The sequence below is a fragment of the Callospermophilus lateralis genome, chromosome 17 (genome assembly GCF_048772815.1).
Source record: "Callospermophilus lateralis isolate mCalLat2 chromosome 17, mCalLat2.hap1, whole genome shotgun sequence".
Lineage (NCBI taxonomy): Eukaryota > Metazoa > Chordata > Mammalia > Rodentia > Sciuridae > Callospermophilus > Callospermophilus lateralis.
In genome coordinates this window covers 50,713,616-50,741,001 of record NC_135321.1, presented here as the reverse complement: position 1 = coordinate 50,741,001, position 27,386 = coordinate 50,713,616, and the positions used below count along the sequence as shown (strand labels likewise).

The following is a 27,386-nucleotide window of genomic DNA, read 5'->3' as shown; positions in this document are numbered from 1 at the left end:
AGTATGTATTTAGTTTTTCTCTTCTTTTTTTTTTTTTTTAGAAACAGTCATTTTGAGCTATCAATTAAAAAAGCAAGAAGCCGTTTCATACCACCATTCCCAATTGAAAGGAACTATGAGTAGAGGCTAAACTGGGGCGAGGGTCAAGCACATATATAAGATTATTCTAGGATATTTTAAGCCAGGAAACATGAAAACTTCTATCAAAGACTAAAAAGATCATATTGAGTGCCCACAAGTCAACATGAAGGTATAATGTGGAGAGCAGTAACTTGAATCATGATCTCTGACTGCCTCATAGCTGCATTTGTATTGGGAACTTCCTGTGCAAATGTGCAGATCAAGATTTCCCAGTTGCTATGGTGACACCCAGTAAGGTCACAGAGTTATATCAGTCTGGACCTTGAGTTCAGACACCAGCTCTCAGGGATAGAGAATTCTGAACATAGTAAGATAACCGTAATGTCCCTCCAGTGCTGCATCCTTTGCTCTGCCTCCTTTGCAGAAATTTTCCCACAAAGAACCTTTTGATGATTAAAGCTATAAAAATGTGCTAATAAGCTAGGTCTGGGTCACTGTTCCTCCATCAAAGGACAGTGTCCCTCCAGCTTTCTCTCTACATGTGTTTGTCTTTCTCAATCCCCCATAACCTCTCACTGATTTCTGAATTAACAGTCATGGCAGGGCAGCTGGCCATGGCAGTATAATACCCCCAAATGAATCACATTAAATATATAAAAACTCTAAGTATACAAGAATACCTAAAATAAATTCTCAAAGGGCATTACTGTAGAGCACTAATTCTGTACTCTAAAAATCTGGAATAAAACAAAACAAGAACCAGACATGGTGGCATATACCTGTTATCCCAATTCCAAATACCTGGTAAATTGTAGGCCTGCCTGGGCAACATTAATAATACCCTGTCCTGGGGCTGGAGTTGTGGCTCAGTGGTAGAGCAATCGCCTATCACGGGCAAGGTCCTGGGTTCAATCCTCAGCACCACATAAAAATAAATAAATTAATTAAAGGTATTATATCCAACTACAACTAAAAAATAAATAATAAATAAAATAATATAATTGTAATTTAGTGGGTTAGTTTTTTTGTGTCCTCTATTCTGAACCATTGGTCCACTAGTCTATTTTGGTGCCAATTTCATGATGTTTTTGTCACTATTGCTCAGTAGTAGAGTTTAAGGTCTGGTATAGTGATGCCACCTGCTTCACTCTTCCTGCTAAGGATTGCTTTAGCTATTCTGGATCTCTTTATTTTTCCAGATGAATTTCATAACTGCCTTTTCTATTTCTATAAGGAATGTCATTGGGATTTTGATAGAAATTGCATTAAATCTGTATAGTGCTTTTGGAAGTATGGTCATTTTGATAATATTAATTCTGCCTATCTAAGAGCAAGGTAGATCCTATCATCATCTAAGGTCTTCTTTGACTTTTTTCTTTAGGGGTCTGTAATTTTCATTATATAGATCAATTATCTTATATTAGACAAAGATACTAAAAACATGCATTGCAGAAAAGATAGCCTCTTCAACAAATGGTGCTGGAAAAACTGTAAATCCATAAGCAACAAATGAAATTAAACCCCTATAAACCCCTACATAAACCACTCAAAACAGATCAAGGACTTAGGAATAAAACCAGAGACACTGCATCTAACAGAAGAAAAAGTAGGCCCTAATCTCCATCATGTGGGATTAGGCCCCAACTTCCTTAATAAGACTCCTGTGGCCCAAGAATTAAAATCAAGAATTAATAAATGGGATGGACTCAAACTAAAAAGTTTCTTCTTAGCAAAAGAAACAATCTGTGAGATGAATAGAAAGCCTACATCTTTGGGAGCAAATTTTTACCCCTCACACATCAGATAGAGCACTAACCTCTAGGGTATATAAAGAACTCAAAAAGCTAAGCACCAAAAAACCCCAAATAACCCAATCAATAAATGGGCCAAGGACCTAAACAGACACTTCTCAGAAGAGGATATACAATCAATCAACAAATATATGAAAAAATGTTCATCATCACTAGCAATTAGAGAAATGCAAATCAAAACTAATCTAAGATTTCATCTCACTCCAGTCAGAATGGCAGCTATTATGAAGACAAACAACAGTAAGTGTTGGCAAGGATGTGGAGAAAAAAGTACACTCAGACACTGCTTGTGGGACTGCAAATTGGTACAGCCAATATGGAAAGCAGTATGGAGATTTCTTGGAAAATTAGGAATGGAACCACCATTTGACTCAGCTATCCCTCTCTTCAGTCTATACCTAAAGGACCTAAAAAACAGCATACTACAAGGACATAGCCACATCAATATTTACAGTAGCACAATTCACAATAGCTAAACTGTGGAACCAATCTAGATGCCTTCAATAGATGAATGGATAAAAAAAAAATGTGGCATATATACACAATGGAATATTACTCAGCAATAAAAAGAGAATAAAATCATGGCATTTGCAGGTAAATGGATGGAGTTAGAGAAGATAACGCTAAGTGAAGTTAGCCAATCCCAAAATAACAAATGCCAAATGTTTTCTTTGATATTAGGAGGCTGATCCATAGTGGGATAGGGAGAGGGAACATGGGAGGAATAGACGAACTCTAGATAGGAGAGAGGGATTGGAGGGGAAGTGAGGAGTTATGGGGTTATAAATGATGGTGGAATGTGATGATCATTATTATCCAAAGTATATGTATGAAGATAATAATAATACTACTACTACTAATAATAATACCCTGTCTCAAACTTAAAAAAAAAGGAGGGGTGGTGGGAGGATATAATTCAGTGAACACCCCTGGGTTCCATCCCCAACACTGGAGGTATCCTCTCCAAAAATAAACTAAGGCTTTATACTCCCTTTTCCTGAAAATGCTATTTTTCAGAATAATCAAATTAACCTCACTGATAAAGGAAACTTCTTCACATACAAACTCTAGAAAATAAATTAGGAAGAATCTGAATGCCAAAATTATCATTCCACATAATCAATAAAATAAAAGCAAAAAAATATGGATAAAATATTGACAATTTAGATATTATGTACCTTTTGATGTAATACTATAATAAACAGATTACTTATGAAGTACTGATTTCTTGCTTTAGGGGTTAAAAAAAAAAAAGTGAACTTAAATCTAATCAAGTTGTTAGGGCTAACTTCCAGTTTGCAGGAAATAGAATATTGGACCAAGTTAAATGATACCTGTAATAATCTTATACAGAAATATATATAGTAATCCTAGGACACCCTCTACATACCCCTTCTGCATCCTGCAGATACCAAAATTTGCAGATGTGCAAGTCTCTAAAAAATGATATAATATTTGCATATAGTTTAAGCATAAACTCCCATATATTTTAAACCATCTCTAGATTACTTTTGACATCTAATACAATGTAAATACTATGTAAATACTGTTATACTACATTGTTCAGAGAATGACAAGAAAAAAAAGTCTGCACATATTCAGTACAGAAGCAATTTTTTTACCAAGTATTTTCAGTCTTTACTTGGTAGAACTAGCAGATGTGGAACCCGTGGATATGAAAGAATTTGAAGAGCTGGGTATATTTGGTTTTACTTGGAATTTTGAATACTGTGAGACAAGCATTTCTTGTTATTTATTACAAAGTCCCTTTTCAACCACATTTGAGTTTGTTGATGAAGTAACTTTTGGAAACCACCCAAGGATGAAGGGCAGGTTGCCAGAGGAATGTACCATGTGATAGAAGACTGAACTTCCATATACAACCCCAACCTCAGGGGAGAGAAGAGCTGTATATTGAATTAAATCACCGAATGTCAAGAAATTAATCTATCACTATCTACTATAATGACATTCTCATAAGAAACTCCATAAGGAAGAAGTTTGGAGGGCTTCTGGGTTGTGAACTTATCAAGGTGTTAGAAGGGTGCCCTAAAAGCTACAAGTACCTCTCCTCCACACCTTGTCCTATGCATCAATTTGACTCTTTCGGAGTTGTATCCTTTATAATAGACTAGTAAGCATAGTAAGCGTAAGTATTTCTTTCTCTGAATTCTGTGAACCATGCTAGGAAATTATCAAATCTAGAGAGGAGGTCTTGGGAAAGTATGGATTTGGAACAGACTTCTTAATTGGGTGGCACAGTTGAGGTCTGTGCTAACTCTGGGCAGATAGTGCTAGAATTACATTAAACTTCAGGACACCCCAACAGTGTCTGGTAAGAAATGAAAAACTGGCTGGTGTGAAAAAAACACATGACATATTGATGTCATAAGTTTTCTATCTGAGTAGAAGAAAAGCTTATTTTCCTCTTAAAACATTCCAATTAAATAATGAGAAATAAATAAAACACTATACAAAACAAACTACATAAGTTCTGTTATAAAATCATTGGCAAGGTAAAAAGGAGGGGACTCTCCTGTGGGAAAGAGACTTAATACATAACTAAACATAATACATATATGTGCCTGATATCCCCAAAACAACCATAAAATGTTATCAGTTTAGCAAACTGGGGAATATTGAGCTGGACTGGGTATCATATGGTAATAACTGAATTATAATTACATAAGAAAGAGTCCGTAAGAGAAACTTACTTGTAATTCAACAACCATCAAAAAAGAATGGATGAAGCAAATGAAGCCAAATATTTGATAATTTTGTTGAACTAGGTTAATCAGTGTATAAGGACTCGTTATATAATACTACATGTGCTTCATGAATAATAAAAAATTTTAAAAATGGTGCAAAAAATTTTTAATTTTAAATAAGTTGTAAATTGGTCATAGAAATTAGTAAATCAATATAAAAAGATCTATAAAAGGATTCAGCAACTTTCTGATTTTCAATGTATTTATTCAATAAATATGCATTAATTATCTCCTATATACTAGGCACTAGAAAAACACGAAGAACACAATATGCTTACTTTTGTGGAGTTTTAAATCTTTTTTCTTTTTGAGATAGTGTCTCACCCCATTGCCTAAGTTGGTCTCAAACCTCTAAACTCAAGCATTACCTTGCTTGGTCTTGAACCTCTACACTCAAGTGCTCCTCCTGCCTCAGCATCTTGAGTGACGGGGATTACACAGGCATGTACCCCGGGGCCTGGTTTTGCGTTTTTATCTTTTTTTTTTTTTAGTTTGAAGACACTTTATTAAACAATTGTGGGTGTTGCTGTACAGTAGATGGGGTAGGGAGAGAAGATGGGAGGGGAGGGGAGGGGGGATAGTAGAGGATAGGAAAGGCAGCAGAATACAATATACACTAGTATGGCAGTAGGTAAAAAAGTGGATGTGTAACCGATGTGAATCTGCAATATGTATATAGGGTAAAAATGGGAGTTCATAATCCGCTTGAATCAAATGTATGAAATATGATATGTCAAGAGCTTTGTAATGTTTTGAACAACTAATAATAAAAAATAAATAAATAAATAAAATATATAATAGTATAGTGCTGTATAATATATACTAAAATATCTAAAAATTATTAAATATGATATGAAAACAAACAAAACAATTCAAAAAAATGGGCAAAAAAATCTGAATTGATGCTTTCCATAGAAGATACCTAAATGGCAAATGAGTATATAAAAACATGCTTACTGTCATCTTCCATCAGAGAAATGCAAATTAAATGGAATGGCTAAAATCCAAAACACCACTTGACAACACCAAATGTTGACAAAGACGCAGAGCCACAGGAACTCCTATTCATTGCTCGAGGGAATGTGGAATGGTGCAGTCACTTTGAAAGATGGATTGGCAGTTTCTTAAAAATTTGGACCTAGTCTTACCATGCAACCTAGCAACTGTGCTCCTAGATTTTTACACAGTTGGGTTGAAAACTTAAGTTCACTCAAAACCTGCACATGTGTTTTTATACTAGCTTTATTCATAATAACTCAAACTGGAAGCAACCAAGATGTCTTCAACAGACAAATGGATAAACAAACTACAATACATCCAGAAGATGGAATCTAGTGAGTAATAAAAAGAAATGAGCTATCAAACAACAAAAAGACACAGAGGAACCTGAAATCCATATTGCTAAGTAAAAGAAACTTGTTTGAAAGATGTCTCTATAGTATATGATTTCAATTGCATGGAATTCCGGAAAAGACAAAACTACAAAGATAGTAAAAATATTTATAGTTGTCAGGGATTCAGAGAAAAGGTGGAAGAGATGAATAGGTGAAACATGGGAGATTTTAGGGCAATAAAACTATTCTGTGTAATACCTTAAGGATGATTATGCAACAGTCTTTGTCAAAGCACATAAAACTATAAAACACAAGGAGTAAACTTCAATGTAAAATACTAACTTTATTTAATAGCAATATATTTATGTTGGTTCATTAATTGTAACAAATGTAGTAATGAAAGATGTTAATGATAGGGGTTCTAAGGAAACTATCTGTGCTATCTGCTCAATTTTTCTATAAATCTAGAATTTCTGTGAAATACAAAATCTATCAAGGAAATAAGAAAGGAAGGAGGGAGAGAGGGGAAAGGAAAAGACAACAGCAAATGTTGGAGAAAAGAGAAACTTTGCACACTATTGGTGGCAATGTGAATTTGTGCAGCCATTATGAAAATCAGTATAGAAGTTCCTCAAAAAAATAAAAAATAGAATTATTAAAAAAAAATGAAAAATGCATTTCAATAAAACAAATATACACTGAAGTGGTTTTCCTTTATATGAATGATGAGCTGTGCATTAATATTTAAGAGCAAAGTATGTCACCACCAAACTTCAGATATCTTAGGATATTCTAGACACATTTAAGATCACCAAGCTCTGTCAGTACCCTTGGGAATGGTGATCAGCCTATCCATGTTTGTTTCTTGAGCTTCTGTCTTAGAGCTTTTTGTCATTTTCCAATGTTTACTGAATGGTGTAGATGGTATGAGAAGAATGTGATGCTGTTTCTGTCTCAATTCCAGCTTATCTTCAGTGCTTTCTTTAGTCTGTGAAAGGTGTGCTCTAATTCTTTCCTCAGAGTCTCTGGTTCCTTTAGTGTCTTATGCCTGTTTGGATGATGCTGGATCATTTTTGCCAAAGCATCATGCTCTGGGCAATTTTTTTGTATTTGTTTATGTATGGCTTGAAGAATCTGCTTTTTCTGCTCAGCATTTTTTCATGTGCTCCAGCAATGCTGCCTTCTGTTTCTTTGTAAAATTTTTTCCCTAATTTTCCATTTCTTTGAGATTCGTGTCATATACCTGCAGGGTTCTACCCATTGGAAATCCACATTGAGACGGTTGGTTCTGGCTGTGTCCTCCTTCTTGGGGTCTAGAATTATAAAGTTAATGAAACTTTTGCTTGCAGACTAATTCTAAAGTCATCTCCGGCACTATCTGCATCACATAGGAGACGATTCCATATACCTTTGATGTCAGTCATGGCACGCATGGTATACCCTGTTCTCCCCTTCCACAGGCCTCTGCATTCCCTGGCTTGTGGTCCCCGCCTTCCTCCGTCCTGAATCAGTAATGGCCAGTCGGTTTCCACTCATGCTTTCAATTGTTCCTTGGTTTGTTTTTTTCTTTAATTATTATCTCTCTCTCTCACTTTTTCACTTGTGTTCTGTGTTCGAGATGGTGTCTCACAGTGTTGCCCAGGTATGAACTCCTGGGCTAAGCCATCCTGTCGCCTACATCTTTGAGCAGCTGGGTCTAGAGGTGCTCAAAGTCTTCTCCTCTTTTGCTTTCCAGGGTCCACAGGAATAATCCAGGATACAGTCCCCATTTTAAGGACAGCTGATCAGCAACCTTAAAACCATCTCCAAATTAATTTTGACATGTAAAATAACAATCACAGGTCTGGGGATTGCAGCAGAGATGTTTGTATTCAGCTAATGACTGGCGCACCAGACAATTCACGGGATGAATCCAGTCTAGCAAGCCTGTCCTTCTAAGCCTCTGGCCTCCCCTTCCACTTCACACTAGGGAAGCTCTGGTGTCTCTATTCCACTGACTTCAGGCCACCAGTGAGTCCAGTTCTTAAGTCTTCTGCAACTGTAACTCCAGTGACTCAGAAGGTTCTGGCAGAATCACAAGTTCGATGCCAGCCTCAGCAACTTAGCAAGACCCAAGATCTGAGAAGGCATGGACCAGGCAGCAGATGTGAGATCAACCCATCTTGAGGGATGGTCACCAGGGCCAGGTCTCCTTTTGGCCTGTCTGCCACAGCTGCTTTTGGTAGTGGAATGTTGAAGCAGCCAGACCACACAAGTTATGAAGGCGGAGATTCCCGGTTTCCGCATTTTTATCTTTTAAGGCAAGGGGGTCAGCAAACTACTATATTGTGTATGGCTGCTTTCAATTTACATTGATAATTTAAATAGTTATGACAAAGACCTTATGCCCCTCAAAGCCTTTTAAAAACTACTGCCTGATCCTTTAAAAATAGTTGACTACCCTGTACTAGAGGGCAGACATATTTAAGAAATAACTAAATTTGGTCCAGAGGTGGGAAAACTTGGCTTCTACAGGAACCAAAAGAAAGCAATTGTATTTAGTAGTATGGTGAATGAGAATGAAATGAAAGTTGAGAAGGAGGGAGAAAGGGTCAGATCACATGTGGGGTCTTGTAGTGTTAGGACTGGTATTATCCTCAGCCACTAAAAGTGAAGTAATACAAAACGAGAGTGACATAAGCAGATGTACAATTTTAAAAGATCATTTTGAGGTACAAAGAGGTAAATAAGTTGGATCAAGAGGGTAGCGGGGTCTTCAGTGAAGCAGATACTAAATGGTTAGGATAAATCATCATGATGATTTTATTTATATTTATATATTTATATATTTTAATATCAGTTTGGTGGTAGATTGGTTACAGGGGATTAAAAAATGAATGGAAACACTAGTCCTTCTCAAACTCCTCCAAAAGATTAAAGAGGAAAGAAACACCTCCTAATTTGTTTAATAAAATGAGCATTACTCGATATCGAAGCCAGACAAAGACATCATAAGAAAACTACAGATCCATAACCGTAATGCATACTGATGCAAAAGTTCAACAAAATACTAGCAAATCAAGTTCAGCATGGTTTTATTTATTTTGCAGAAGTATTTTAAAAGGACTACATGATATACAAGTGGGATTTGTTGCTGGAAAACAATGATAATTCAACAAAACAAAGTCTGGACTGAAGCAGAAAAAACATTTGATGAAATCAAAGGACTAAATACTTTCCTCCAAGATTCAGAATAAAACAGGCAAACCTGCTTTCATCACATCTACTCAACGTATGAAAAAAACATAAATAGAAAGCATGAATTTGGGAGGGGAAAAAAAAAAGAAAAGTATTTCTGTTCATAGATAACATGATCTTATTTATAGGCAGAAAACCCAAAAACAAAAACACCAAAAACAAAACAAAAAAACCCACCCTGTAAGCCTTCACATATATGGTAAGTTGATTTAACAAGGGTGCCATGATCATTCAATAGGGAAAGGATAGTCTTTTTACAAATGTTGCAAGGCAATCTAGATAACCTGCGTACACTAGAAGCACATAAAAATAAGTTAATGGATTACAATAAAAATTAGAGTAAAAACTACTTTAAAAAAAAAAGTTCAAGGCCATACGTGGTGGTGAACACTTGTAATCCAAGCAATTTGAGGCAGGAGGATCTCAAGTTTGAGGTCAGCCTGAGCAACTCAGGGAGGCCCTACTCAGCAAGATATTGTCTCAAAATAAAAAAATAAAAAGGGCTAGGGATTTGCCTTCATGGTTAAGGACCCTTGGCTTCAATCCCTGGTACAAAAAAAAAAAAAAAACAGTGAAACTAAGAATACCAAATCTTGAATGATCTGTGGTGTAGACAAACAAGTATACAGTGACAAAATAGATTATTCAAATACAAAAGAAAATATTTTAGGCAGTTGAGACAAAACAATGAATAAGAATGTTATTAACAGGTGTGTTAGAGTTAAGGAACTAGAAGATAAGCAGTAATATTCAGCTCTTCCCACCTCATGTATTATTTATTTTATTTATATTTTGTGGTACTATAGATTAAACCCAGATGCTTCTTCATGCTAGGCAAGCACTCTACCATTGAAATGCATGCCCCACCATTCTAAATTTTGAGACAGGGTCTTGCTAAGTTGCCTAGGATGGCCCTGAACCTGCCCTTAATCTCCTAAGTAAGTGCGATTTTAGGCATGTGCCACCAAGAAGGTCAGCTCTTTCCCCTTGACCACAAAAAAGGACCAGGCCTAGTATCTGGGGTTAAGTACTTCTGGTTCACAGGTTTAGAGCCACAGTAGTTTTCATTTGGAAGAGACCTTAATGTTTATCTAAATTAGTAGTTCTACACATATGTATCATACCTGTTCTTTATCTCAAAATTACATTTCTGGGAACATTCAGGATAGTTTTGAAAAACATAAAACTTAGTAATAAAAAGTGAACTATTTATATCACAAATAAAATTTTTAACTTTAATCAAATTCACTATCATCAGATTACTATCATCAATAAGTACAAGAAGATACTCAAATCTGTAGCACATCTTTAAAGAATAACATTAAAGGTCTGAATTAGTCTGTATACTTACAGTGTAATATAACTTTAAGCTCAACTAGGAGTTTCTTTGAACCTCCATGACTTGTTCCTGGAAGCTTTTGCATTGCCTCTCCCTTTTTATTCAGTATTTCAATTCTTAATGCACCTATGAGTTAAAAGTTAAAATAAAGCATGTCTTAATTGCACCCCAAAACTCTGCTTAATCTGCTAGGTTTTCCTATCACATTTTAATTTTTCATGGTTCTTTACTTATTAGAATTATAAGACAAAATAAAAGCATTTTTTTTGGTATTAGAAAAACAACAAACTAGACAAAGACATAAGATGTTAAGTTCTAAAGATTATTAAAAACATTAAATATGAAGCAAAAATTCAAACTAACTACAACTGCTTTATCCAATGGAAAGATCAAGTGCAAGCAAAATATAAAATACTGTGTCTTTATTTCAATGATTACATACCAATAGGGGTTCCAGCAGGCCTAATCTCATTAGGCAACAATTCATCTCCTTCAGGCCAAGTTACTGACAATCTATCAGGGAGCCTATAATGAAATTAACCTATTAATGTTTCATGAATTTGGTTAATTATAGTCTTAATTAGAAATATACAACTTAACTACCTGGCATGTGTGAGACCCTGTGTTCAATATACAATACCACCTACCCCCCCTCAGAAAAAGTATATAAGTTACTAGAATCTTAGTTTTTTTTCTTCTTTTAAGAGTTTCATAGTTATACATAGTAGTGGGTTTATCATGACAAACTCATACATACATGGAAATCCATTTCACTTCATGATCCGCCCTCTTTTTTCCTCGCATCCTCCCCCTGCTCTACTAGACTTCCTTTAAAGAGTTATTGTTGAGGGGCTGGGGATGTGGCTCAAAGTGGTAGCATGCTCACCTAGCATGCTGGAGGCACTGGGTTCGATTCTCAGCACCACATAAAAATAAAACAAAAATATGTGTCCACCTAAAACTAAACAATAAATTTTTTAAAAAAGACTTATTGTTGATATATACATATTTGAAAGGTTAAATCTGGAAATTTATATGACTAATCAACTAAAATGTTTTTCTTTTCTTTAATTTTGCTGTAGCTTCCAAAAAAAGCAAGTCAAAATATCTTGAGAGAGGATAAACTCTAAGAAGAGAAAAATTCAGTAAAAACCAAAATGACTGCATCATCAACTACATAAGCAAAAGATGTAGAAATAAGAATTTTGCTTTTTAGAAGGTTGTTAAAGTTTGGATATAAGATATAGTCTAAAAAGCTCCTGTGCTGATGTAGAAGGTAAAATAATCAGATTATGGGAACTCTAATTAAATCAGTGGATTAAACGATTTGATGGATTAAGTTAACAATAGTTGGTTGAAGTTAGAGAACTAGAAGATAAGCAACTCTTTCCAAATTATTAATCCATTTGGTAGATTAATTTGAATGAACTATGTGGGTAAGTAACTGTAGGAAGGTGGAGTGTGGATGGAAGATGTAGGTCTCTGGGGGTGTGCCCTTTAGGATTTTATTTTTTCTCTTAGCCTCCTTCCCCTTTGCTTCCTGGTTTCCATAAGGTGAGCAGCTTTCCTCCTCCATCTTCTTCTGCCATGAAGCTATGCCTCAGGCCCAGAGTGATAGACTAAGCAGACTATGGACTGAGACCTCTGAATACATAAGCCAAGATAAACTTTTCCTCCTCTAAGCTGCTCTTATAAAGTAGTTTTGGTCATAGGGCAAAAAGCAGACTAACACAAAGGCATTATAATTTTCACATAGTTATTAGACAAAACAGGTTGCTTTTTAATAAATGCCTATTATAATCATGGTACCTAAAAATATAATACTTCAGATACATAAGATATCCTTTTCTCCTACAAATGTAGGGTTCTTTTTTTGGTAAACAGACATTTAATATTTAATGTCAAGAAGTTCACCTCAATACGTAGAACATTTTTTTTTCTTCAGTGCTGGAGATTGAACCCAGGGCTTCATGTAACATGGTAGTCACATGCTCTACATCTGTGCCATACCACCAACAACTATCTATACATTATCTTAAAACTACAAAGCACTATCAGAAGGGTAAATGACACAATCAAGGAAACCTAGAAGCATTACAATGCCTCTTGAATTTTTTATTTTTGCCATATTTCAAGAAATGACTTACCTTGCCATTTCATCTTCTACATATTTTCTCACAGTTTTCTCAGCGACTGTCCTATCCAGCTTTGCAATTGGGACAGTTTTCACTTCATCATATAGTGCCTGAGGTTCCTGAATTAATAAAATTAATTTATACCAACATTCCAAAGAAAACCATTTAAATTTAACTGCAAACGCCACTTGTTTCTGTCAAAGTGATCTATTTTTACCTTTTTTAAAGTGTTTTTTTTTTAAACTTTTTTGTTGTTGTTGTTAAAGATAGATACCTTTATTTTATTTACTTATTTATTTTTATGTGGTACTGAGGATTGAACCCAGTGCCTCATTCATGCTAGGCAAGCACTCTACTACTGAGCTACAATCCCAGCCCCATTTTCCCTTACTTAAATGAGAATAGTTATTCTTACATTATATCAGAGTATCTATTTTCACTTTTTATGTAATCTCCATTGTCCAAATGATAAACCACTCAAATAACAAGTTATGTGGGGGAAAAAACTCATTCTATTCTTGCAGTTACTCATTCTTAGGAGAGAATTCTTGCTCCAATGTTTACTAGCTTATAGGCCCTGGAGGAAATGTACGCTTTACAAAATCCCATGATAACTATAACTATATATATGTGTGTGTGTGCATTTGTAAAACATTGGGCATGTAGATGTTAAGTTCTAAAGATTATTAAAAACATTAAATATGAAGCAAAAATTCAAGCTAACTACAACTGCTTTATCCAATGGAAAGACCAAGTGCAAGCAAAATATAAAATACTGTGCCTTTATTTCAATGATTACACAAAAGTGGTACCAAGAGTCTCTCAGTACATATTTTTATTACTTACTGTCTTACCATTGCAATTTGAACTTCTCCTCCTGTAGCATATACTTCTCCATCATGATCACCATAAAGAAAAAATCTTACTATGCTTCCATAAAAGAGGGGGAGTGTCTTGATTGTCTTGACCTAATAAATTAGTTTAAAAAAAAAAGTATTAATATTACTAACAAACAGGTTTAATAATAACTTTACAAAATTCCTTTATACAATGCAAAACACCTTGATAACCATCATCAGAAAAACAAAAGCATTTTAATAAAATTATTTTTATAAAGTTCATTTTATAAAAAGTAATATTTTTAATATTTCCATTATTTCAATTCAGAAATTCCCAAGAAGTACTTTTAAGACTTTATAACCAATCTACCCTTCTTAGCCTCATTTCTACTACTTTTTTTCATACGAGGTAGGCTGCAGAACAACCCAACATTTATTGCTTGCTATAGGATCTTCTAGAAAATATTTGCCTCACTGCCACAAAGTATTTGACAAATGTAATTACTTCCTCCTTATAATTCTTCACTTGGCTTCAGGGATACTATATTCTAGTTTCCTTAGATCTCACAAGCTTATCCTTTCAGTATTCCTTTGCCAACTCTTTCTTTATATTCTAAACCTTATATGTTAATGCCAAACCGTAAGTGTTAATGTTAACCCTTAAATGTTGGTGTTAATGCTTTAAGCTCAGACTTGGCCTCTTCAGCTATATTCACTACTTCAACGAATGATCTCATCCAATTCCATGGCTTTAAATATATGATGGTGACCCTCACATTAATGAATGGTAAGAACAGATGTCTTTCTACTTTTGTTAATTATCTGTGTAGATTCAAGCCTCTACCTCTTTTAAAATTCACAAAAAATGCTGCTTCTTCACCCAAGTACTTCATGATTTGTTGTCTTCTTCCAAATTCAGAAAATTGCCTCCTGTCCTTCCAAACTATCCTCCTCTCTTCAGTACACTTATGCCCCTATTAGCTATTTTTATGTATGTTTATGTTGTCTCTGCTCTTAGGTTATAATAACACTAGAAACAAAGCACATTTCCTCCATCTCTGCATTCTCCTCAATGCAGTCAAAAGGTACAGTGAGTAAAGCAGGTGCTCCTACCCTCAAAAAAAAAAAAGACTAAAAAAAATATTTCACAACACATTAAAACAACTTTGATCTCCATGTAAATAAAAATTAGAATAAGAAACAATAAAAAAATCTTGCTAAATGAGCCTCTGGCAATAAACAAGCTTTCCTTTTTAAAATGTCATAGTAAATTATGTAATTAAAATCAGTTTATATGGGGTAAAAATGGGAGTTCATATCACACTTGAATCAAAGTGTGAAATATGATCTATTAAGAACTATGTAATGTTTTGAACAACCAACAATAAAAATTAAAAAAAAAAATCAGTTTATCCTTTTCATTCTATACTAATTCCTTTGAGCTAACAAATGCATTATTTTAGTTGAATTTTAATACATAAAACTAATTTAGTTTCAAATTCTACTAAAAACTAAGTCTAAATGTAAGTTAAACATACCAGCTGTCCTGCTTTGTATATTTTTCCATCCCATTCTATTGCTGAGTATGTTGCCCAGGGGCCTTGCTTTTTAGAGGGAAGATCAGGACGGGTAATTATTCCTTTAAAAAGTGTAAATTTTATCTGTTTGTCATACTTTTCATGACAGTCCTTCAGCCACAAAGCAAATTCTCGGTCAATTTTCATTCGCTGCTCCTGTAAATTTTAAAATGTTATATGAAAATAGTTACTAGTAAACAAATATAGCCATAGAAATATGTCACTCATTTCATTTTTTTCTTTCATATACCACACTTCAGAAAAACTAGTAAAAAAATGAAAATATTTTGCTGGATCTTTCTGGTTTTGTCCTTTTCCCAACTCCCTTGCTGGGGGATCCTTCTGTAAAAATTTAATTTCAAACAAAAGTATTACTTAAGAAATCTTTGAATATCATCCTTGAAACCAAGGTCTCAGTGGTGAATACCCAACAACAAAACTTTCATTTCTTGCTTTAAATCCTACACTAACTACCAAAATAAAAAATACTGGCTGGCCAAAAAAGAACAAGCTAGCTTCTAGGTCTGAGCTACTATTTATTAGCTATATCTTCAGCCCTTCAGTGAATAATTCTTAAAAAGTTTATCAATCTTCTATGATTCTGAATCTTTACAATAGCAAAACTAATTTCAACATCTTATAGGAATGACTGGCTATAAACACCACGTACTATGTTGTATTTATTGCTTAGCAATTTTAAGCTGATAATAAAAATCTCTACGCAATACAACATTAAACTACTGAAAGAGTAGTACCAAGTAAAAATTTCTGAGCTGTGTGGGTAGAAAATGTACACTAGGTTCCATTCAACATTTATTTTTTTTAGTTGTAGTTGGACACAATACCTTTGTTTTATTTATTTTTATGTGGTGCTGAGGATCAAACCCAGGGCCTTGCATGTGCTAGGCAAGCACTCCATCACTGAGCCACAACCCCAGCCTCCCCATTCAATTTCTTAATGTTTCTTCAAATTGAAATCTTCCATATTAATTAATATTAATAACATTGACTAACTTGAAATCATCTTTTAGCCAAAAGTATTTTATAGTTCTTTTCCATTTTTTTATCCAGACTAGATTAAAATCATTTAGTCAGGTTATTAATGTGCAGAGCCCATGATACACACAGATGTTCATACATGCTCCCATTAAATAAAGCTGCTTTAAGTCGTCATCTTCTATTCACTGTCTGCCTTAATAGTAAAATCTAAAAAATAAAATTTTATCTAAATATTGTCTAATTAATTTGAAATGAGTTATAAACAGTTGAAAGTATATAAAAATATTTAAGCACCATAATCTTTTGATTGACTAAATCCAAAGTATGCAAAATAACTCCAAAAAATCTATATTACTAGTGTCTTTGGTTTTACTTAATAGAATTTTTCAAACACTCAAAACTTAATACTTAAAGTCATACCTGTCCATTTAAAATCCTTGTAAAAAGGGTGTTCTTATCTTTCAATTTCAACTCAAGATCCATGAATGTCAGTTTATTTGTGCTGACCTGAAATTTGTCATTAGTGAATAACGCACCAGATATTCTGTTGTAGCATTCAATTGGTGCAAGCCCTCTCTTCTTAGGAGGAGTACACCAGTCAAAACTTGAACAGAACAAAACATCAGTTAGTAAAAAGATTAGGTTATAAAATGATGTAATTTCAGCAAAAACCAAAACTTACTCTTCAACTGATGTGTATGGTATTAATCGTCCATTCCAAAAACATTCAAAAATAGGTCTTTTCCCTCTTGCTGCTTTCTCAAGCATGAAACAATCATCATCATCCTCTTCATCTTTTAATTCTAGATAGAAAGTGTAAGTGGAATGTTTTATTTCTATAAAGTAGGATCAATTTTTATTACTAAGCCAATTTCTTTTTTTTTTTTTAATTTTTTCTTAGTTGTAGATGGACACAATACCTTTATTTTGCTTATTTATTTATTTTTATGTGGTGCTGAGGATGAAACCCAGTGCCTCACATGTGGGAGGCACGTGCTCTACCTCTGAGCCACAACCCCAGCCCCTACCTAAGCCAATTTCTATGACTAAAATACATATTAATTTTATATCAGAGAAATGATAACACAAACCCATGTGATCCTTCAAATTGTGCCCTATAAATCCTATAAGTTTTACTTGGTTTGCCTTCAAAAAGGGAGACTTCAAAGTGGTTCCATATTACTAACAGCATTTGTCATTTAAAGTGATTATTATAAACCTACCAATTTGTACTAAGAATAACATGCTAATCAATTAGCTTGCAGTTTCAAAGCTATTTACAGAATTAAAACAGTCATATATCCAAAAAGATCATGTCCTACAACAAAATCCCTCTCCTCTACAAATGTCTAAATTCTACATCTAAAACACAGTTGCACAATTAAGAAAGAACAAATATGTTCACATGAAAATACCCTGAGAAAAATAACGTGTCTAGGAGGAGCAAGTTTGCCTGGTTTGAACAAATTAGTCAATAATTCTGAACTAAATTTGATATAAATCACCACCTTTTCAAAGATCAGATTTAAGTAGGCAGGCAATGTGCACACAAATAGAATTACAAGGTATGTTAACATGTACCAAAGCATGATTAGCCCAATTATCCATAAACTGTTTCTTAGCAATACATTCTCATATGCCCAGATAAATTAAGATCAGACATTATGATCCTAATATATTAATGCCTTAGCCATCCTGTCAGTAAGTCATCTAACTAAAAATAAAGCCTTTTCCTCTCAAAAAAAGAAGTTCCTATGTAAAAGTTGTTTAGTTGTTTGGGGTTTGTTTGTTTGTTTAATCCAAATCACTTTACTCTTATAGAACCCTGAAGGTCATCACTCAACTTAGTGGCTTCTTTTTTTTTTTTTTTTTTTTTTTTTTAAACCAGGGATTAAACCCAGGGATGCTTAGCCAGTGAGCCACATCCCCAACCCTTTCTAAAATATTTTATTTAGATACAGGGTTTTGGTGAATTGCTTGGGGGCTCACTGAATTGCTGAGGCTAGCTTTGAATTCACAACCCTCCTGCCTCAGCATTCTGAGCCTGTGGGATTACAGGCATGCACCACTGTGCCTGGCTAGAGGTTCTCATTTTTTTAAATTAATTTTTTAAAATTTATATATGACAGGTGAATGCATTACAATTCTTATTACACATATAGAGCATGACTTTTCTTATCTCTGGTTGTATACAAAGTATACTCACACCAATTCGTGTCTTCATACATGTACTTCGGATAATAATGTTCATCACATTCCACCATCATTTCTAACCCCATGCCCCCTCCCTTTCCCTCCAACCCCCTCTGCCCTATCTAGAGTTTGTCTATTTTTAATACAACTTTGAGTAACTATATCTGTCTACAAGAATATAAAAATCAGGGCTGGGGTTATGGCTCAGTGGTAGAGTGCTTGCCTAGCATGTGTGAGACACTGGGTTCGATTCTCAACACCACATATAAACAAATAAATGAAGATCCAACAATAACTAATAAAATTTTTTTTAAAAAAAGAATATAAAAATCAGAAATAGCACATTAAACAGAGATCAGGTGTATTATAGAAGGTAGAGACACTGAGTAACAATACGTATTAAGGACTTATTTGTGAGCATTATTCTAAGAACTTTGCCTTAATTTTTTATTTAATCTTCACAATACCTCTATGAGGTATGAACCACTACCCCCATTTCATGGAAAAGGAACTTAAGGTAGAGACTAGTTTATTCAAAATTACACAAAAGAAAACAGCAAAGATGGGATTTAAATCAGGAAATCTGATTGCAGAACCCAGAAAAGTAAAAGGATTCTGAGAAAGTTTAATATTGTTAATTCCTAAGTAATATTACATAATTCAATGTAATCTCAATAAACTCATTAGGGCTTTTTAAAAGTGAATGAACACCACAAAGAAAATATTAAGTTAAATTCCTACATCACTCTATATATAAAAAGTGAAAGAGATACATTACATATAAGAACATAAAAGGGCAAAAATTTTTAGAAGACAAAAAGCTACAGAATCTTTTAAAACTCTTAAGTTACAAAAATCCTTTCTATAGTAAAACAAAATCAAACTATGATGAAAAAAATTGGACAGCTATGACTACATTGAGTGTAAAAACTTCCTCGTAAATACCGATAATTTAGGGAATATATAAAGGATCAACATGCATACGTATCTAAAATTTTAGTTCAATAAAAGATCTAAGAAAGAACAGTTTCTTACCAATCAGTGCTTTTGTTAAATTCGGAACTGAATACATATAAAAAGTTATAAAAATTATAAATATCGAACAACTTAAGACTTGCATAAGAAAAAAATATTTTTTTATTTATCTAATCTTACTAGTCCAGATAGTAATCATTGTTTTTAAAACTATTATAAATTACAACATCACATTTGTTACCTAAGAAAACAGATTAACATACTTGATGGAAAGCATGGATCATCAGGGTAAGTCTCTCTATCATACAAGAAAGGATGAAATCGGATTATCCCTTCCACTACACCGTCTCCTTCAACATGAGCCTTGAACTCAAAACTATCAGATGCTGTGTTTATATACAATGTCTGCATGTCATCTTGTATTTCTCTTAGGTTGACAATCTTAGGAGCCTTCCCTTTTTCAAACATAGAAATCTAAAATAAAAACAAAAATAATTAAATTTTATGGTGACTTTTTTTCCCCTCAGCCATGATCCAATAACAGAATAGGAAAAACTTTTATTTCTACAAGTGATCAACCAGTTTAATGAAAAAATATATATGTATGTAAGTATGTATGTCAAATGGCTTTAAGTAGCATCTCAATAAGGAATATATTACTAAAAAAATTAGAAAGTAAGCAAAGAAACAGCAAATCATAGTCAAAGGAAAGATAGGCCATGAATACATTTAATTCAAGGTTTCTTGCTAAAGGTAGAAAGTAGGATAAATTTATACTTCAAATTCTTTCTACTATGTGGCAAATATATTGACAACCCAACACTCAAGATTCTTCTAAATCTTGTCACAAGACTTAACGGAAGAAAAAGCCAATCATGTTATATATACCCCCTTTTCTCCCTGCTTCAAAATATGATGAACAGCCAGGCGTGGTGGTGCTCGCCTGTAACACCAGCAGCTCAGGAGGCTGAGGCAGAAGGATCGAAAATTCAAAGCCAGCCTCAGCATAAGCGAAGTGCTACACAACTCAGTGAGACCTTGTCTCTAAATAAAACACAAAATAGGGCTAGGAATGTGGCTCAGGGTCAATTGCCTCTGAGTTCAATCCCCAAAGCCCAAAAGACAAAAAAAAAAAAAAAGCATGACCAATAGCAATAATTTGGGTGTCTATAGAAGAGAGGAAAAAGAGAAACCAGATACTACAACAAAGAAAGGCTTAATGAAAACAAATCTAGGAATATCTCTTTATTTGAACATCAAATAATCAAATTACTTTCGTAAAAGAAGTTAATTACTAATTTTTGTTATCCATAGTCATTTGGGACTGGAACATGTACCTAATAATAATAGTAATATTTTAATGACAGTAATATGATGATTTTTTATCTTACTTCAATGTCAATATTGTTGAAAGGTCCAACTTCTTTTGATGTATGTATTTCATTACCTTTTGGGCCATGAATATAGTAATGATAAATATGCCTGAAACAAAAAGAATAAGTTTAATTCTCATAAAATTATAGTCCTTAATCTTCTACCAAAAAATTGTATAGCTACTAACTAGTAGGTGTCAATCACTATGTTAAACTTTTTTCCCCCCTCTTTCTGGTACTGGGGATCAAACTCAGGGCTTCACATATGATAAGGGCTCTACCATTGAGCCATATCCCTAGCCAAGCCAACCTCTAGCATTTTTTAACACAGTTTCCCAATGGTAAAAACAATTCTGAAATGCAGTTATTATTACATCTCATTTTACAGATACAAAACCTGGGAAGCAAGCCATAAATATAACTTATCTAAGGACTAGAATTAGGGAGAGGTGGGTTTTAATTCAAGACTTTACAAATTTAAAATCCTCATACATTGTACTTCCCAGAAGTAGTTTTTCAAAAGGCAAGGGTCTATCATTCTACTTCTCAGGGATGTTCTATAATGTACTCAAATATCAGGGAGTACCATGAATTGTTTTATCATTAAATAACAATCTAAGAAAGAGAATATCAATCTAGAAGTATTTTATGGCACTGAGATAACCCTACCTCAACATTGTAAAAACAAAACTAAAAATTCAACATCATCCCACTGAAAGCCACCACCACTGCAAAAATCTTTGCTAATCTTTGCTACTTTTTTTTTTTTTTTGGTACTGGGGATCCAAATCCAGGGCTTTATGCAAGCTGCCCAAGCACTCTACTACTGAACTACATCCCTAGCCTTCTACCTTATTTTTAAGGAAAGTTAATATATTACATTTCAGTGAATTGTTTGAAACTATAAAACATCATGTGTCTATTCCTAAAACAGAAACCTGCAAAACTCCTTCATACAAAAACTCCTTCATACAAATTTTAATTAAAATTTTATCCTAGCTACTCTTCAAAATATCACTGAAGTAAACAAAATCACTAAATGCACATATCTAATCTATTAATCCCAGCCATTCAGGAGGCTGAGGAACAAGGGTCCTAAGTTTGAGGCCAGTGTGGGCAATTTAGCAAAACTCAGTCTGAAAATAAAAAAGGATGGGGATAACCAGGAACAGTGGTGCTTATTTGTAATCCCAGCAACTAGTTAGGAGGCTGAGACAGAAGGATCTCAAGTTCAAAGCCAGCCTTAGTAACTTAGTGAGGTAATAACCAATTTAGCGAGACTCTCTCAAAAAGAAAACCTGAGATTCGATACCCAGTATCACACACACAAAAGAAATCTTCTATTTTTCTTCAGACATCTCTAAGTGTTAATGTATAAGTTAACAGTAATAAATATGTGAAATAACATTAAATAAGTTAACTTATCAACAATAAGTTGTTGTCAATAATAAGTATCAATACTGACACTATTCTGAAGAGAAGGAAATCAAACAAAAGGAATCACCATACTTATCACCATATTTTAACAATTATTTATTTTGGAATGGCTAAAATTATGGGGTTTTTTTGTTGTTGTTGTTATTGTTGTTAGAATAAGAATATATTTTGGGGCTGGGGCTGGGGCTGAGTGGTAGCGCACTTATCTAACATGTATGAGGCATTGGGTTCAATTCTTAGCACCGCATAAAAATTTTAAAAATAAAGTTCTATCAACAACTAAAAAATTGAAATAAAAATTTTTTAAAAAGAATATATTTTACTTATATGTTATGCACACCAAGTTCCTTCTGTAGAAACTCTAATTATAAAATAGCTAACATAGGGCTGGGGTTGTGGCTCAGCCATAGAGCGCTCCGTAACACGTGCAGGGCCCTGGGTTCGATCCTCAGCACCACATAAAAATAAATAAACAAATAAACAAACAAATAAATAAATGTATTGTGTCCAACTACAACTAAAAAATAAATGATTTTTAAAAATAGCTAATATAATCCTTAGAGAAGAAAAATCCAAAGTTCTTACATAAAATCTCAGGCATTAAACAATAATACTCAAGAAAAAAGGTATTCCTAAAAGCTAAATTTATTTTCCCATAAAAGACAAAAACTTTTAAAGTCTGTTAATATACACTTAATAGAGAAACTCTCAAGTATAACAGCATTTGGGGTAAATGTGAGAAGTTTTTGTTTGTACTGAGAATTGAAAATACAGGCTAATCTACTACTGAGCTATATCCCCAAGTCTTTTTAAATTTATGTTTTGAGAAAGGGTCTTGCTAAATTGTCACGGCTGGCCTTAAACTTGCAATCTCCCTACCTCAGCTTCCGGAATAGCCAGGATTACAAGCATGTGCCACTGCATCTGACCTGGGAAGTTATTTTTTCTTTTCTTAAATATAAATTTTGTGCAGATGCAGCCATTTTAACAAAACTAAACAATTCAACCTAATGTGAATTATGAAAACAATCCACTAAATAGTATATACCATATATTATAAAAAGAAAGCTTATAGCTATTAAATAAATGTTCTTTGCATTTGGTCTAATGGGATATATATATATATATATATGTAAAACCCAGAAGTTTTACTGGGTTAAACACATAATGACTTATTTTCAGAACTACTAATATGTCATATAGGGATACAGAATTTTTTTTATTGATACATTCATTTGTTAAACATTTACTGAGCTTTTATTATGTAGCTGCTCTACTTCCAGGCAGTGAGAATACAGTACTGAAAGATATTTCAATGGGGAAATCAGACAAAAAAATAAATAAAATATGAGACATGGAAAAATATGTAGTTACTTTTAAAAAGAAGCACAAAAGGGGGACATGTGGAGAGAAGTTCATTTTAAATTTTATAATAGGTTCCAAAAATCCTGTGCCTCAATTAATACTCAGTAAACTTCAGGTGATCTATAAATAAAATTTACAGAATGAATGGCAAACCATTTTAACAGCAATGTTAGGATACTGACACTATTCTGAAGGGAAGGAAATTGTACAAAAGGAATATCAAATAGATTTTAAGGTATCTGTAATATTTTCTATCTTAAAAAAGATAAGTAGCAACATTTTTTGATCCAAATATAATTACTTACGCTAACTGTCGTGTCCAAAGATGGAAATAATTTTTCAAGTACTGTATATGTTCAGGTTGTACCCCTGTGATAACCACAGCAGTAAAGCTATCTTTTTCTTTCTCCTCTATGATAAGATTATGTAGAAATCTTTCATCATCATTTGTAATGTGAACTGAATCAGATGGCTGTAAGAGTGAATACAAATACAACAGATTAAAGCATCTGAATTATAATTATACATGAAACTATACCATCAAATTTTAATGTGACCCACTTGGATAGGTTTCATAAACAATCTTCAGGAAAACTTTTGGAGAAAATTGGCCCAATACAACAAATGAGGTGAATGTGTGACAACACTGTAAAGACAGGAGAACTTTCACACGGACAATTAAATTAGCATACATAAAGAATGCTCTATCTCATAAAGCTAAACTAATTTTAGGATCCTAAAGGAAAAGGTGAAGACAAGTACTTTAAAAAATGGAGGACACTTACTACTTAGGACCAATGCCTGGCCTTCCACATCTAATGTAACTAGGGTACAGTCTGGACTCAGTTGATTTAACCCAAACACACACTGTGTTTAAAAGGGAGTAAAATTATCCTGGGCACCAGTCCACTTTTAGAGAAATGTCAAGAGCTTACAGATGGGAGGTGGGAGAGATTTAAGGACAAGAATTATAAACTTCTAACATAAAAGTCTATTGTGTGAAAAATTACATGAATATTTGTGTATAAATATGCTTAAATATACTGTGTACATTGCCATTTATATAAAAACTGTAAAGGTAAACACAAAACCACCAGGAAATCAATCATGTATTACTTAAAAAAAAAAAGGTACTTCAAAAACCATTCTTAAGTATCTATACATTAAATTACTAATATTATAAATTATACATACTAACAGCAGATTTGATTTTACTAATGATGCAAGTTTATATAAAATATTTATCAAGGGCTGAGGACACAGCTCATGGGTAGAGTGCTTTTCCAGCAAGTGTGATGTCCTGGGTTTAATCCCTAGCAATGGGGAGGAAAAAGCTATCCACAATGTCAAATCCTATGCTTCAAACTGGGCCCAAGAAAGATAAGATATTCAAGAAAAATACTAGAGTCCTTGCTCTTTATAAAATTCCACTTGGTAAGAAATGGGGAAAAAAATAAACAAAATAACACACCACACTAAAGATATAAATCAAGGACCATCCAGAAAAAAAGACAACATTCATTTAGAAGTTGACAGAATAGGAATATTTCAGACTTTTGAGAGTTTAAGGAAATCAAGGTAGTTTAGAGTATATGGTAAATAAATGATGAAAGTAGAAAGACTGAATTAGAGCAGTTGGAAATGGGTGAAGGAAAAAAAGAGGGCAGATAAAAGGAACAATTCTTAAAAACAGAATTAAATGTGGTGAATGCCTAGCAACATAGATTGTCAGTTCTAACTGTGAAGTCAATAATTAAAAAGGGTAGTTGGGAAGAAGCAGGTAGAAAGAAAGGTTTAAAGACTGTGTGTGTGTGTGTGTGTGTGTTTATTTTATTTTAATTTTTTTTTGCATTACTGGGGAATGAACCCAGTGTCAATCCACACTCCCCCCCCCCTTTTTTTTAAAGTCTTTATTTTAAGACATTTAGGTTCATGCTAAATTGCTGAAGCTGGCCTGGAATTTGTAATCCTCCCACGACAGATACCTTAGTTCCTGGGATTACCAGTATAGGCCACCATACCTGGTTGTACCAAAAGTGAGTTACTTGTGGAACACCTGGGAAGGACATCTACATGAAACTGGAAATGGATATACTGGATGTAATCAGCTATATTCATTCCTACCATCTTTTATTGTGCCTTTTTGGGGCTACAAAGTTTGGAAAACCAAAAGAGTATTATTCCCCAGCTATTTGGGTTGAGCATGCAAATGTGTTTTCAACAATTAGATGTATTAGCAAAATTAAGACTGAAACCAATTCTAGAAATACCTTAAAGGTTTTCTATTATCATACCCTGAAGGACCAGTAACCAGATTTCAACTTCGAAGTATCCAAAGGCCACTAAAACACTGGTTATAACCAGAAATTTTGTATTTCAGTTGGAGCAACTGTGGAAATGAGATCTTTCCAACTCTTTGGTACCCAGCAGAGGTCTTCCTACTTCAAAATTACAGACGATACAGCATCCCCCTCCAAGGCCAGTTCAGAATGTCCTGGCATCACTCTAGGAGGTTCAGCTGACTGATTATTCCTTTGGTCTTTCTGATACTCATGTAAGTATCTAAATAATTAAATCCTTTACTGTTTAAAGTATCAGATGGTTTAAACTCAGCCTGATTCAATATCATAATCCTAACAAAAAAGTCTTGACAAAAAAAACAGATTGGAGAATTGTTGGTATCTAAGTGGCATATACATTTGTATATGCCAAGACTGCTAATTACAGATGGAAGATCGACAGGCTCATTGGGCATGATGGTGGCTGCCCACAATCCTAGATACTTAGGAGGCTGAGGGAGAAGAATCACAAGTTTGAGGCCAGGATTAGCAACTTAATGAGACCCTGTCCCCAAATGAAACAATTTCAAAAAGGACTGGGGATGTAGCTCACTGGTAAAGTATCCCTGGTTTCAATCCCCAGTACCCAAAAAAGAAAGAAAAGGAAAAAGAAAAAGGAAGAAAGGAGTAACACCAACTTCACCCACATTCTGAAAATGGCTAAACGGTCAGGGATAGAAGTTCAAAAAAATTAGTCTAGAAAAAACTGCTCAGTAAAAGAAAAGAACAAGTACCAATTGCTACCTGTTAAATGCCTGTTGGGATGCACTTAGCTGGCAAAGAAAAGATGATCCATGAGACCCTGCCCTGTTCAAGCTTCATAATATACACTTACATTCTCAATTTGTTTTTTAACTAGTGTTTTTTTTTTAATGCCTAAGCTTTTTTTTTTTAGTTGTCAATGGGCTTTTATTTTATTTATAAGTGGCGCTGAAAATTGAACAGAGGGCCTAACACATGCTAGGCAAGCACTCTACCACTGAGCCACAACCCCAGCCCTTTTAACTAGTTTTAACATGGCAATTAATATTTCCACCAATATATTAAATAAGGCTTTTTGATGGTAAAATAGAAGACATAGAAGTCTGTTAGGAAAATATATTACAAAATATGTAATTTGGCAAATACATTACAAAATATGTAATTTGTTAAATATATACAAATTTTTTATAAAGTGGAATATATGAAAGTAGTTTCCTGAGCAGAAGAATGTTAAATTATAGAAAAAGTAAAAGTAGCTAAAAGACATAAAAATAAATTCAACTTGGCAGTAATAAAAGAAAAGGCAATATTTATACCTATCAAATTGTCAACATTTTATTGCCTTTTCTCCTTTTTTCCTAAAAATAAGGAACTGAGCAGATAGCTCCTTCATACACAACTGCTTGAAGCTTAAGTGACTTTTGAGTTTAATCTTGAACACATACCAAGGACATTTTAAAAGTTTAAATTTATTGTCAACTATTAAAATTCTAACAAAATATTAAGATTTCATGGCAGTATCTTTCTAATTATAGTACAATCCTACAAATAAGAAATATTGTGGCGCAATTAAAAATATATTGCACATTTTATAAAATACTC

The 27,386-nt window shown here is 33.8% G+C and overlaps 1 protein-coding gene and 1 pseudogene across 1 annotated transcript in view; both read right to left on the bottom strand.

Moving 5' to 3' along the window:
• The window catches only part of Smchd1 (structural maintenance of chromosomes flexible hinge domain containing 1), a 149,632-nt gene that overhangs the window by 85,994 nt on the left and 36,252 nt on the right, over nt 1-27,386 (bottom strand). The window contains exons 8-17 of the mRNA XM_076836989.1: nt 23,769-23,935; nt 20,680-20,770; nt 19,552-19,762; nt 16,803-16,923; nt 16,541-16,724; nt 15,083-15,277; nt 13,560-13,673; nt 12,718-12,824; nt 11,013-11,095; nt 10,583-10,696 (exon numbers count right to left, since the gene is read on the bottom strand). Coding sequence (XP_076693104.1) covers nt 10,583-10,696; nt 11,013-11,095; nt 12,718-12,824; nt 13,560-13,673; nt 15,083-15,277; nt 16,541-16,724; nt 16,803-16,923; nt 19,552-19,762; nt 20,680-20,770; nt 23,769-23,935 — 1,387 coding nt within the window. The remainder of the gene's footprint in view (nt 1-10,582; nt 10,697-11,012; nt 11,096-12,717; nt 12,825-13,559; nt 13,674-15,082; nt 15,278-16,540; nt 16,725-16,802; nt 16,924-19,551; nt 19,763-20,679; nt 20,771-23,768; nt 23,936-27,386) is intronic.
• LOC143382869 (THO complex subunit 7 homolog pseudogene) lies at nt 6,873-7,427 on the bottom strand (annotated as a pseudogene).